Raw genomic sequence first — 12,634 nt, forward strand, 5'->3', positions numbered from 1 at the left:
CTTCTGTTGCCGGACCCCAGGTTGGGAAGCCTGATGTGGAGCTCAGAACCTTCACTCCAGTGGGTGGACTTCTGTGGTATAAGTGTTTTCCAGTTTGTGAGTTACCAACCCAGCAGTTATAGGATTTGATTTTATTATGATTATGTCCCTCCTTCTGTCTCATTGTGGCTTCTCCTTTGTCTTTGGATGTGGGGTATCTTTTTTGTTGAGTTCTAGTGTCTTCCTGTCAGCGATTGTTCAGCAGTTAGTTGTGATTCCTGTGCTCTCGCAAGAGGGAGTGAGCACACGTCCTTCTAGTCCGCCATCTTGAACAGCACAGTATTTTTTGGTTTGCTTTTTTCCCTGGGCCAGTTTCACTACCATCTATGGGTTCTAATCTCATTACCACACCCATACCCCTTTGAGATTCAGATTCACTTTTCTGAACATACAGTGTGTGAAAGATGTGTGTGTGTGTGTGTGTGTGTGTGTGTGTTTTAAGATCATGAATTTATATATCTTCTCTAAGCTACTCTGTTATTGGAGCTGTTAGCATTTTATATATGATCATAAATTTGAGGCACAATTTCATTTTTGAGACTGATTTAGGAACTTAAGGAGCTCATATATTATGTCTGCAAAAGTATTTCTTTTCTTCTTTCTTGGCCCAATATGGACCCTTGTGGATATGTAGTGCACATCTCTTGTTGCTGTACAACGATCATCTCTCCTATGTCTTTTATTTTTAAATGTATATATTATTTCATTTTTTGAAACTTCCTGCAACTTCTGGAAACAAATGGACATTGTAGGGAAAAACAGGAGCATTCTAATCTTCCTTGGTGTTCTTGCTTTTCCCTATTGGCTTTAAGGAACTGGGGGCTGGGGAAGAGAACTAAAAATTATGAAAAAAAAGTCACAATAATTTAAAATGTTTGTCCCTAAATTCTGTGAAGTAGACCTGTAGTCATATGGCAGAGTTGATGTTTCTCATCGTAATTTTTTTAATATTTATTTTATTTACTTATTTATTTATATTTTTGGCTGTGTCGGGTCTTAGTTGTGGCATGCAGGATCTTTCACTGCAGCTCGTGGGCTCTTCGTTGCGGCACATGGGCTTCTCTCTAGTTGTGGCACGTGAGCTCCAGAGCACATGGGCTCTGTAGTTTGTGCCGAGCACACTCCCTAGTTGTGGCATGCGGGCATAGTTGACCCGAGGCATGTGGGATCTTAGTTCCCCAACCAGGTATCGAACCCACATCCCCTGCATTGGAAGGTGGATTCTTTACCACTGGACCACCAGGCAAGTCCCCTCATCATAATGGTTTTAAATAATCTTTTTCTTATCTGTAAAACAATCACAAGCTTACATAAAAGTTGGAAGTACAGCCCCCAAAAAACTTTTCTTCTGAACCAGTTGAGAGTTAGTTGCTGATCTGAAGCCCCATCATCCCAAATGCTTTAGTGTGTACTTCCTACAAAGGCATTTTCCTACAGAACCATAGTACAACCAACCACAGCAAGAAATTTACACTAATATGTTACTTAATTAACTAACATGAACATGTTATTAATTATTTCAGTAACTGATAATGATACATTATTACTGTCTCTTCCTCAGACCAGCATCCTGAGGCTGTGGATGTGGTTTAGAGTCACCTTTTGTACTTAGTTGTCACGTCTCTTTACTCTTCTTCAGTCACAGTTCCTCGGTCTTTCTTTGACTTCCATGATGTTGACACTTTTAACAATTACAGGCCAGTTATTATACAGAATATCCCTCAATTTGGGTTCATCTAGTGTTTCCTCGTGATTAAGATTCAGCCTACGTATGTTTAACAGGAACAGCACAGAAGTTATGCTGCTTTTTCTCACTGTATCCTCTCTTCATCTTCTCAACTAAATATATAACTGTCTTCAGGTTATGTAGGCCTGAAATTGTAGCCATGTTTCCCCATGTCTAAGTCAAAATCTGTTGATTCTGCCTGTCACTTCTGCTTATTCCCACTGCCATGTGACTATTTCAGGCCCTGACTCCCTGTTCCTTAAACAGCTGCACCACTCATAACTGCCTTTTCCTTGCTCCAGTCTTTCCTGTACCACTTATTAATCTTCCTAACATACAGCTTCTGTTGTTGTCTGCCTAAAGATGCCGAAATATAGAATAACAGTCTTTAGTAACTCCTAGTTGCCTACAGAATAAAGTTCAATTCTTTACATGATGTTTGAGATCCTCTATAGTTTGATTTTAGCTTAACCATCTTTTCCTGTACCCTCATTTAAACCAATTTGGTGCCTCTGACAGAATGCTCATCCTCCTGTCATCAAAATTCTGTTCATTCTTCACAACAAACTGAAATGCTGTCTTTTATGACACCTTTGTGCTGATTCATTTTTTCCTTCCAAAAGCCATGTTTCACAACTTTATATCTCACATTTATAATTTTGTCTCACAGAGCCAGTGCTTAATGTTTGAACACAATGTTTTCTTCAAAGTGTGTAAGTCAATCAATAGACTTACATAATAGATGTTACAATTGTTGTCCCAGTCCTAAAATACTAAATATATAATGAAATCTCTAAGCCTTTTCATTGCAATTCTCTAAGCCTTTTCATTGCAATTTTTTAAATGTAAATAAGATTCTTTTTAATTTAAAAAATCTTTAATTTTTTAAACAATTTTTAAAGGTTACTTTCCATTTACAGTTATTACTAAATGTTGGCTATATTCCCTGTGTTGTACCCTACATTCTTGAGCCTATCTTACACCCAATAGTTTGTGCCTCCCACCCCTCACCCCTCTATTGCCCCCCCTTTATTGTAATTTTGACTGTATATCTTTAAGTATTTTATGTTACTGAATTTTGATTATTTTCTCTTTAACATGTCGCTAATTGGCTAATAATAGCATAATTCCAATGAGTATATGAAGTTTATTATTGCCACATTCAGCATGTCTAATAATTTTTGGTTTTGTCCTGAATGAATTAAGTTTGAGTCCTGTGTACCTTATTAGTATTCATACTTTATTTTTTCTCTTCAGAGTCAGTAGATACTGTCTTAAGTTTATAAACAACACATTTTGAAATTACAAAATAGTCTTTAGGGCACTCCCTGGCAGTCCAGTGGTTAGGACTCAGCGCTTTCACTTCTGTGACCTGGGTTCAGTCCCTGGTCGGGGAACTAAGATTCTGTAAGCCACACAGCGCAGCCAAAAAAAAGAAAAAAGAAAGAAATAGCCTTTAAATTTATAAAGATAACTAGCCACTAGAAGAATTTTAAAATAGTAATATTACAAAAAGTGGTGGTGATTAGTGGAGGAAACATGGGAAGTAGGAGTACAGATGCCTTATCTAAGCACCATCCAGGGCTGACGGAAGAGGCAGCAGAGGTGTAAGTTTATTATTCAGCATTTTGGCTCTAGCCACGAAGAGAGCCAGAAACAGAGCCTGGAACTTCTTGCTGGGAGTGGGAATGGAGGTGGCTGGGTGGAGGAGGGAAATTTCTTTTTTTTTAAAAAAATAATTTTCTGTACTGTTAGAATTTTATTTTACCAGATTGAATATGTTACTTTTTTTTTTTTTTTTTTTGCGGTACGCGGGCCTCTCACTGTTGTGGCCTCTCCCTTTGCGGAGCACAGGCTCCGGACGTGCAGGCTCAGCGGCCATGGCTCACGGGCCCAGCCACTCTGCGGCATGTGGGATCTTCCCGGACCGGGACACGAACCCGCGTCCCCTGCATCGGCAGGCGGACTCTCAACCACTGCACCACCAGGGAAGCCCGAATATGTTACTTTTATATTTAAAACTTTTTTTGTTTTAGACTCCAGAGTACATTAATAACTTACATGAAAGTAAATCCTGCCTAAGATAAGTTTGAAAGTAAGCCTTAAACATACACACAAATAGTCTGTGGTTGATTATTGATAAATGTTTTCATCTTTTTTGTGGGAAGACTTGTTATTCTTTGGTGATCAGAGTGTAGAGCCTTCAGAAAAGCTGCAGCATGCAGGGACAGTTGAGATCCTTTCCCTACCCTACTTTGTAAGCACTCTTTTTCTTCTTTCTCCCAGTCTTTTCCACATTTCTCCTCCAATTCCTATCCTTTTCTCAAAGAAGAGAGGGCCATGTGACTAGAGTGATGGGTAGATACTGAGAGCCGTCTTGCCTAGGAACCACCTAAGAGCTGTCTTACCTAAGATAACAGTGGTTAGGAATTGTGTTTGTACCTTGAGTAGACATACTGAGTTAGAACAGGCTGGTGAGTAGAAAAAAAAAGGAGACCTAGGAAATTCTGACAAATTACACAAGACATTTGAAATTCTAGATTTTACTGCACACGTCACTAATCCACGTCCAATAATAGAAATTTAGCTGTAAGATCTATTTATGAATCAAGGCAAAATGTCTGACCAAAGGAACTAAAATTGCACTTTTCCATTTTCCAGAGTTGTGTTTTGATGTATTTTATTTCTGTCCAAAGGTGTAGTTAATAACAAGCACAGCACCTAGCTTAGTGTCTGAAATCTAGTAGCCTTTTGATAAATTTGGTGAATGAATGAACACACACATGATCAAGAAATATTAGAAAATGGATGGGTTCTTAAAGTACGTTGCTTGTTTACTTGAATGTTAAGACAGAATGGCCAAATTGTGGAACAAACTAGATATGTATATTTTACTAGATAAATTTTAATATGATGACAGAAATAACTTTCTTTGCAAAAAACTGCACTTTTTGTACTTCTTAGTATTGAAGGGAACTGAGAGCTCATTCTGGTGGCTGTTGGCATAGGAGGAAGAAAAAGAATACCTTGGGCAGATCGAGGTTTAATTAAACTTCGGTTTGGCTCATTTGAATTCATTCCTATAATAGACTTGTTAATGAGGTGTTAAATGATCACCTTGAGAGTCCCAGGAACTGTCAAAAGCTAATTAGAACTGAGAAGCTTTTTAAAAAAATTTCTATTCAGATTCTCTGCCCATCCTTTTTTTTAAAGCTTTTTTTTTTTTTTTAAAGCATTCCAGGATCCCCATGCTGAGGGGGCAGAACTGTTAAAGAAAGCAGTCTTGAGACAGGGTGGCGGTGGGAGTGGTCATAAAGAGAATTTCCAGCTTTGGGGAGGGGGTGCTGACATCCGCTTGTTACCTTTGGCAGGCGGGCTTTTCATTTGGTTGAACCTAGGTACCCTTCTTTTCCAATCCCTATGCTTTGTGAGCCTAGGAATATTTGGGTTCCACTTTTTTCTTTATTATTATGTATCTGCTTTTATGTAATTTGTTTATTTCACTATTAGAGATTCATCTAAGTAAAAATCAAGTTTTCTAGAGAACACAGTTTAATTCTTAGCCTCAGTACAGTTTAGCAGTATATCTAATGCTGGAGAGTAGATTAGATCCCTCCTTTCTTGTAACTTACTGCCTAGAACACTGTTGAGAAATATTTAATTCTTCATTTATCAAACATTTCTCAAGCACTTGCTCTGTATCCTGTGGTGGATATGCTGTTGAGGGGTACCAAGTTGAACAATAATACATGATCCTTGCCTTTTAAAATGCTTTTAGTCTAGTGGTAGGGATAAGATTCCAGAAAGGACTGGTTTCAGAGCCACAAATAAATTCTTCTTTTGTTCAGCTTCCCCTTTTCTTGGTTTCCCTCCTTCCTTCTCCTCCTCCCTCACCCCCAAAAAACCCCCTTAAACTTCCTTAAATCCAGCTAATTATTTGAAGCAAATTCAGATCTTATTGATTTTATGTTTCTTACTAATTTTTCTATCTAAATGGATTTTTCCTATGGAATATATATCACTTTAGTAAATTACCAGCAATCAAAGAAAAAGATTTTCTTTCTGTAAAGTAGCCTCTTTATTATCTAGCAAAAAGGGCTTTTTAACGAATGGCTAAAACCTTCTGAAATCAGCAAGCAGTATAACCACTTTACAGGTAGAGAAAATTGAGCTCACACAAGATAAGTTTTCTCAATATTTTGTCTTCAAGTAGAATGTGGCTTTCCTGAACTCCGTCCACTTCATAATCTATTTTTAATTTTCTGATTTCTTGTCTGCGAATTTTCAAAAAAACAGTTAAATTTAGTTGTGAGTAATCGCCCCTACAAATGAAAGCCTGCCTCTTTCCTCTCCATGGATCAGTAACCCCTTTAACTTCCCTCTCTGCTTCAGAAATCTATCCTGAATACTCAAAAAGAGCTTTTTTTTTTTTTTTTTTTTGCGGTATGCGGGCCTCTCACTGTTGTGGCCTCTCCCGTTGCGGAGCACAGGCTCCGGATGCGCAGGCTCAGCGGCCATGGCTCACGGGCCCAGCCGCTCCGCGGCATATGGGATCCTCCCAGACCGGGGCACGAACCCGTATCCCCTGCATCGGCAGGCGGACTCTCAACCACTGCGCCACCAGGGAGGCCCTCAAGAGCTTTTGTAGCACGGTCTGTCCTATTACTTCTTCCACTCCCATTTCTTTCTTCCAAATCCAAGTGCTAATAAAAATTTCTTGCCACAAGAGTGGTCTCTCCTTTTGCGTCTTGTTTCAGAGTTTTTTTAAGCTGGCTGTTAAGATGCGCACAGGCAGCAGGCTGGAAGCTAACCTTTGAACAAATGTAGACTTGTTCATTTAGTAGAATGTTGTTATTAATGCACAACATAAATAAGGAGTTTGAGGATGTTCCCCTTGGACAGGAAAGGAGCCCCGACGCCGATGTCCCTCATATTGGAGAAGATGTGGTAAGATGATATAAGGAAACTAAACTCTTAATTAAACTACTGTGAATCACATTATTTTTTTTTAAGATTGAAGTGGGTGAACTACCTTAGTTTTATTTCATAATAAAATTAATTTTAAAGATTTTTTTCCATGATTTGATTTGTTCAGTTACTGTTTGGCTAAGATGAATGACCATTTCTTCTCGTCACTTATAATTTGTCAACTTTATAGCCCAGTCTCTGTTTTGTTTGTTGAAGAGGAATAACTTTATCAATCTTTTCTTTTTTAGTATTTATTTTATTTATTTATTTGGTTGTGCCAGGTCTTAGTTGCAGCAGGCGGGCTCCTTAGTTGCAGCATGCGAACTCTTCATTGTGGCCTGCATGTGGGATCTAGTTCCCTGACCAGGGATCGAACCCGGGCTCCAGGCATTGGGAGCACAGAGTCTTAATCATTGTGCCACCAGGGAAGTCCCTTTCTTAATATTAACACAGTTGGAATTGCTTCTTTCCCCCAAAATTATTTTTTTCTTTTTCTTTTCTTTTCTTTAACTTTGGCTGCACTGTGCAGCATGTGGGGTCTTAGTTCCCTGACCAGGGATCAAACCTGTGACCCCTGCGGTGGAAGCACAGAGTCTTAACCTCTGGACCGCCAGGGAAGTCCCTCCCCCAGAATTATTTTTGAGGGCTCTATCTTGATCCTAGATTTTCATCAACTTTATTGCAGTTTATTGCCACAGGAATACTTAATATGTATAAATAAGTGACAAGATAGATGGACTCTTCTCAGTTAAGAACAGATACCCTCCTTAAGGCTTTCCTTAAGATTTGAGAGCTTTTTGAAGAGCAATTGATTTTTTTTTAATTGTCACCTGTGGTTTAGAAAAAATAAATTATCTAAATACTTGTATCTGCCTGCTATCTGCGTTGACAGTGGAATGAGTTTCAGAAGGATCTCATTAAGGTGTACTCTTTTAAGCCCCCGTTCTCAAACTTTGTCCATGGATCACCTGTGTCAAAGTTACTTTTAGTATGGTGGTTCCTAACCTTGGTCACACACAGGAAAGCTTAAAAATTAGTAATAATGCCAGTGTCACGCCCCTTTGCAGACCCGTGACTATGTGGGGGTGAGGCTCCTGCAGGATGTTATTTAAAAGCACCCCAGATGATTCTAATGTGCAGCCAGGGTTGAGCCACCACAGTTACAGAGCTTGTTAAAAATGAGGATTCGAGTGTGTTTCACCAGACCATGAGTCTTGCTGGACAAGGCCTTAGACTATGCATTTTAAAGAAAATCTCAATTAATGCAAACTAACTTTTAAGAGATTGGAGGATTCTCTCTCTTTTTTTTTTCTTGAGCTCGTTTACATCACTGAGAACCAAAAGCAACTCTACTGATTGATGGTAGGTAATTGGGGAAAAGAAAGGAAATTGGAAGACAAGATATTTGATCTGTTTCTTTTAAAAGAAAAATAGGGGCTTCCCTGGTGGCGCAGTGGTTGAGAGTCCGCCTGCCGATGCAGGGGACGCGGGTTCGTGCCCCGGTCCGGGAGGATCCCACATGCCGCGGAGCGGCTGGGCCCGTGAGCCATGGCCGCTGAGCCTGCGCGTCCGGAGCCTGTGCTCCGCAACGGGAGAGGCCACAACAGTGAGAGGCCCGCGTACCGCAAAAAATAAATAAATAAATAAATAAATAAAAGAAAAATAAGGGAAATATTGGCTTGTGGAACAGGAGTTTGGTGGTGATGTTAAGTTGCCAATTTTCATTGTTTTTGGAAATCTAAATGCATTGATGCTTCCTTCTAAAGAGCTGATGATCCTTGCTGAATGAATCAGTGGCATAGGTGAAGTTAGAACAAATTAGGGGAGGGAAAAGAGACAACTAAGGATTCAGAGCCCTATGTTCCGGCCTCTTAAGGATGGTTGGAATTATTTTGTTTTACTTTTTTTTTAATGCTACTTGTATTTTTTATAGCCTATTAATTCAGATTCTCAAATTTTGTACGTAACCTACAAAAGGCCTTGCTCACTATATACTCTTTTTTTTTTAATGTTCAATACTAATCAGTTTTGTGAAATTCTTACTTTCTGCCTTGCCTTCTACCTCTGAAACTAGTTTAATTCCAAGCCTTGCCTTCACCAGTGATTGCTGTATTTGCTAACCCTCTTCATCTGTCCATGGGTGCTTGACCACAGTACACATATTTCCTCATCCCTTCATTTCTGTCTAAAAGTAGCTTGTGATATGTTCCAGTACCAAAGGAGGACAGTAGGACAGTCTTTGGACAAATTAAGCCTTTCTGCCCTAATTGTGAGCTGGCACCCTTTAAAACTCAGTTCCTTAATTTTTCAGAGGCACTTGGCCTCTTTTCTTCCTTTTATTTAGGGCCCTGTTTCTGGCTCTACGTTAGCAACCATTTAAAAAAATTCTTGATTATATTGAATCAACAACTTAAAGCCTTGGCCCCTGCTGCTTGTTGCACATCCTGTGGCAGTCCTCAGGAAATCCTAGTTTTGGGCATTAAAACTAATTAAAGGATTAAACTACTACTAGGGAGAGGGTGATAAACAAGTGCTTGTGACAGGCATTCACTGTGCAGTGCTTGGTGTTAACGAGATGCTGTAGTTGCTGAGGAGAGAAATAGCGGTAGTAATACGGGAGAGTAGATTCAAATACTTGTATGCATTCTTGTAGGGACATAAAGAACCAAAGGGCTGCTTTAGAACAGTATCCCTAGGGTAGGGAAGGGCGGGCTGTCTCCTTTGATGTTCATTAACTTAACAGTTGCCCAAGCTGAGCACTTTGATATTTGTTGACAGTCTAGCAAAACAGGGGCTGCCACTAGAAGATGGTAAACCTAGTTCCCACTCATTTTGCTTCCGTGTTCCAAAGCTACTGAACTCTTGCTTCCTGAAAGTCCCTTATAAATATCCCTTTTACAAGACTGTTCACTGGAGCAGAAAGGTACACTTATTTTCCTGTTCCCTGGAACTCTTAAGAGCCTAACGGGAAGATTTTCTAGTGCCATTTAATTGGGACTTAAGTGTTATTAAAGTCAGTCTGCCCTGCCTTTTAGCTAATATTTCTTTTACTTTTGTTTTAGGTAACATTTTAATTTTTTTATTTATTTAATAAATTTATTTATTTATTTATTTTTGGCTGCATTGGGTCTTCGTTACTGCTCACGGACTTTCTCTAGTTGCAGCTAGCGGAGGCTACTTTGTTGCAGTGGGCGGGCTTCTCATTGTGGTGGCTTCTCTTGTTGCGGAGCATGGGCTCTAGGTGTGCGGGCTTCAGTAGTTGTGGCACGTGGGCTCAGTAGTTGTGGCTTGCAGGCTCTAGAGTGCAGGCTCAGTAGTTGTGACGCACAGGCTTAGTTGCTCTGCGGCATGTGGGATCTTCCCGGACCAGAGCTCAAACCCGTATCCCTTGCATTGGCAGGTGGATTCTTTTTTTTTCTTTTTTTTTTGCGGTATGCGGGCCTCTCACTGTTGTGGCCTCTCCTGTTGCGGAGCACAGGCTCCGGACGCGCAGGCTCAGCGGCCATGGCTCACGGGCCCAGCCGCTCCACGGCATGTGGGATCTTCCCGGACCGGGGCACGAACCCGTGTCCCCTGCATCGGCAGGCGGACTCTCAACCACTGCGCCACTAGGGAAGCCCCGGCAGGTGGATTCTTAACCACTGCGCCACCAGGGAAGTCCCAAGGTAACATTTTTAAATAGGATACTTTATTCTTCTTTGTCTGAGATCATGTGAAAAACATGAATAGACAAATTCAAGTTCCAGCTTAGTGTGGTTTTAAAAATAGCTTCACTGATGTTTTTCTTTACATCCTATGCTCTATTCTCTCTTCCACCACTACTTCCTTCTCCAGTCCCTTTTGGTATTTTAAGATATTTTTAGATATAATGATGTTAATTTTCATCTGTATCTCTGCAGGTGTTCATGTAGAAGTAAAGGAACTAAGGATGACCATAAATGTCCGTTGATTTGTGTGTTTGCTGGCATTCTTTTGTCTCTCTTGCTCCTTTCCAGGAGGCCATGAGTTGCTGCTCTTCATGATGCATCCTGACTGGATACTTGTGACAAGTACATAATTTATTGATCTAGAAAGTGCTGTGATGAGAGTTGAGAGCGTTGTCTGCTGCTTTGCCCCCTCACTTTAGAGCTGTTCAAAGAGAGTGACCATTGATGATTTAGAAAGACGAATGAAGAAGAGACTGATTCTTTAACGAAGAAAACTTTAGGACCTAGTTAAGGATTAATCCCTCTTCTGCCCAGCTCACAAACTACGGTATCATCTAAATGTGAAGAATATATATATCATGAAGTAAAAGTTCCTTCATGGTTTAACCTTGTTAATTATCAATATATTTCTGTTGGCATGAAAATCAACTTCAGTATCTATACATTTGTAAGATTCATAAAATAAGGAAAAATTATCAAAATTTTAACAAGTACCAAATATTTGCTACTACTTGTAGAAAAGGTTTTTCCCCCCATTGTTACCTTTACTTATTCAGTTTTTTAAAAACAAATATTTTGTTTATTTTAATGAAGCTGGTACAGACGGTGTCCATTTAAAACCCATATCCCAGGCCAAAAAGTACCAAAAAGAGCAGTGTTCTGTTGTATACAATTCTGCATGAATAACTTTAACTGCTAATGAAAAGTAGAACTTTTCTGGGATCTTCAAACAAGGTTTTTCTTTCATCTTAAAATGCTTTCTCTGCAGTGAAGCCATCTTTGGAGTTAGTCATCATTCTCACCACCTCTGTCATCTTGATTCCAACCTGATATTCCTGTTCTTTTGGTCCAGACCCTCAGATTTTTAAAGTAGCTTTAAGTTAAGGAAAGGGCATTTTCCCACAGTTCAGTTCTCTGAAAAACTTCCATCTCCCACTGAAAGTCACAGTCCAGGAGTGAAGCAATCACGTGCTAGAACTTCAGGGCCAACTGGAAAGTCATTATGAACACTCGCATTAGTCGCTGTTATTTATCACAAGCGTGCAAATGCACAGTCCTGGAAAAGGCGGCCTCTCTGTGCGCACATGTAATTTTTAAAAAGGAGAGGGCAATATGAAGGGGGCTGAGGTTTGAGCACCAAAAATCAGCAAAGTGAAAACAAACAATAATGAATAATGGGCACTAGAATTCAAATTACCAGATGTTTTAAAGAGACGGGGCGCCAGTTTTCAATTCTGTTTTGAACGCTACATTACAAAAGAACTATTTTTAAAAATAAAAAAGGATTAAGGGAGAAGAATAAAAAATAAAAATATCTAAACCATTGAATGCCCCCATTTGTTTCTGATAAACGTCAATCACATCTTCTTCCTCCATTCCCAGTTCTTTTGGAGTGTGATTATCAGCAATTCTCTGACCTTTAAAGAGAAACCTGAGTGAATTCATGGGAACTCCCTGTCTTTGACAGTATGATTCTTTGAGTTTCTTGTGATGCATCATCATTTTCACCTTGAAGTGAATCTCACTGTTATCCTGTCTGATGACTTTAAGTTTAGTGTTCTCTCCTTCCTTCTTATCCCCCAAGTCCTCAGTTGAAGGTTTTGCCTCCTGGTCAGACATGGTGACAGTGGCTTCCCCCAGGGTCTCCACCCAGCAGTGGCCTCGGGTAGGCAGAACCTTGCTCTAGGATTTACAAATCTGTCTCTTCCCCACAACACAACACTGTGGCTGGAGGGACTTCCACTATGCCTCCTACTTACTTGTTCAGTTTTTAATTATTTATTTTAATTATTTATTTAATTATTTAGGAAGCCTGCCTGCTCTTGTGGGGATGTATAGAGAGCATGGCTACAAGACTTTTTATTCTAAGATATTTGCTGCTCTATGTGATTTTGAGTAATGTCTCCCATTCAGTTTTTCCTGAACAACACCCCGTCAGTGACAGGGTGCTGTGTTCCAGGGTCCTAGAGAGCTG

General features: G+C 39.8%; 2 protein-coding genes across 2 annotated transcripts in view; one reads left to right on the forward strand and one right to left on the reverse strand.

Annotated features, from left to right (window-relative positions):
• The window catches only part of SPTLC2 (serine palmitoyltransferase long chain base subunit 2), a 113,537-nt gene that overhangs the window by 55,825 nt on the left and 45,078 nt on the right, over window positions 1-12,634 (forward strand). The gene's annotated exons all lie outside the window — the stretch shown is intronic.
• Window positions 7,637-12,279, reverse strand: LOC132489140 (small ubiquitin-related modifier 1-like). Its single transcript, XM_060098083.1, has 2 exons — window positions 11,982-12,279; window positions 7,637-7,758 (listed from the first exon to the last, which is right to left on the reverse strand). Exons 1-2 carry the CDS (start codon window positions 12,277-12,279, stop codon window positions 7,637-7,639), a joined length of 420 nt encoding a protein of 139 aa, XP_059954066.1.

The sequence above is a fragment of the Mesoplodon densirostris genome, chromosome 4 (assembly GCF_025265405.1).
Source record: "Mesoplodon densirostris isolate mMesDen1 chromosome 4, mMesDen1 primary haplotype, whole genome shotgun sequence".
NCBI lineage: Eukaryota > Metazoa > Chordata > Mammalia > Artiodactyla > Ziphiidae > Mesoplodon > Mesoplodon densirostris.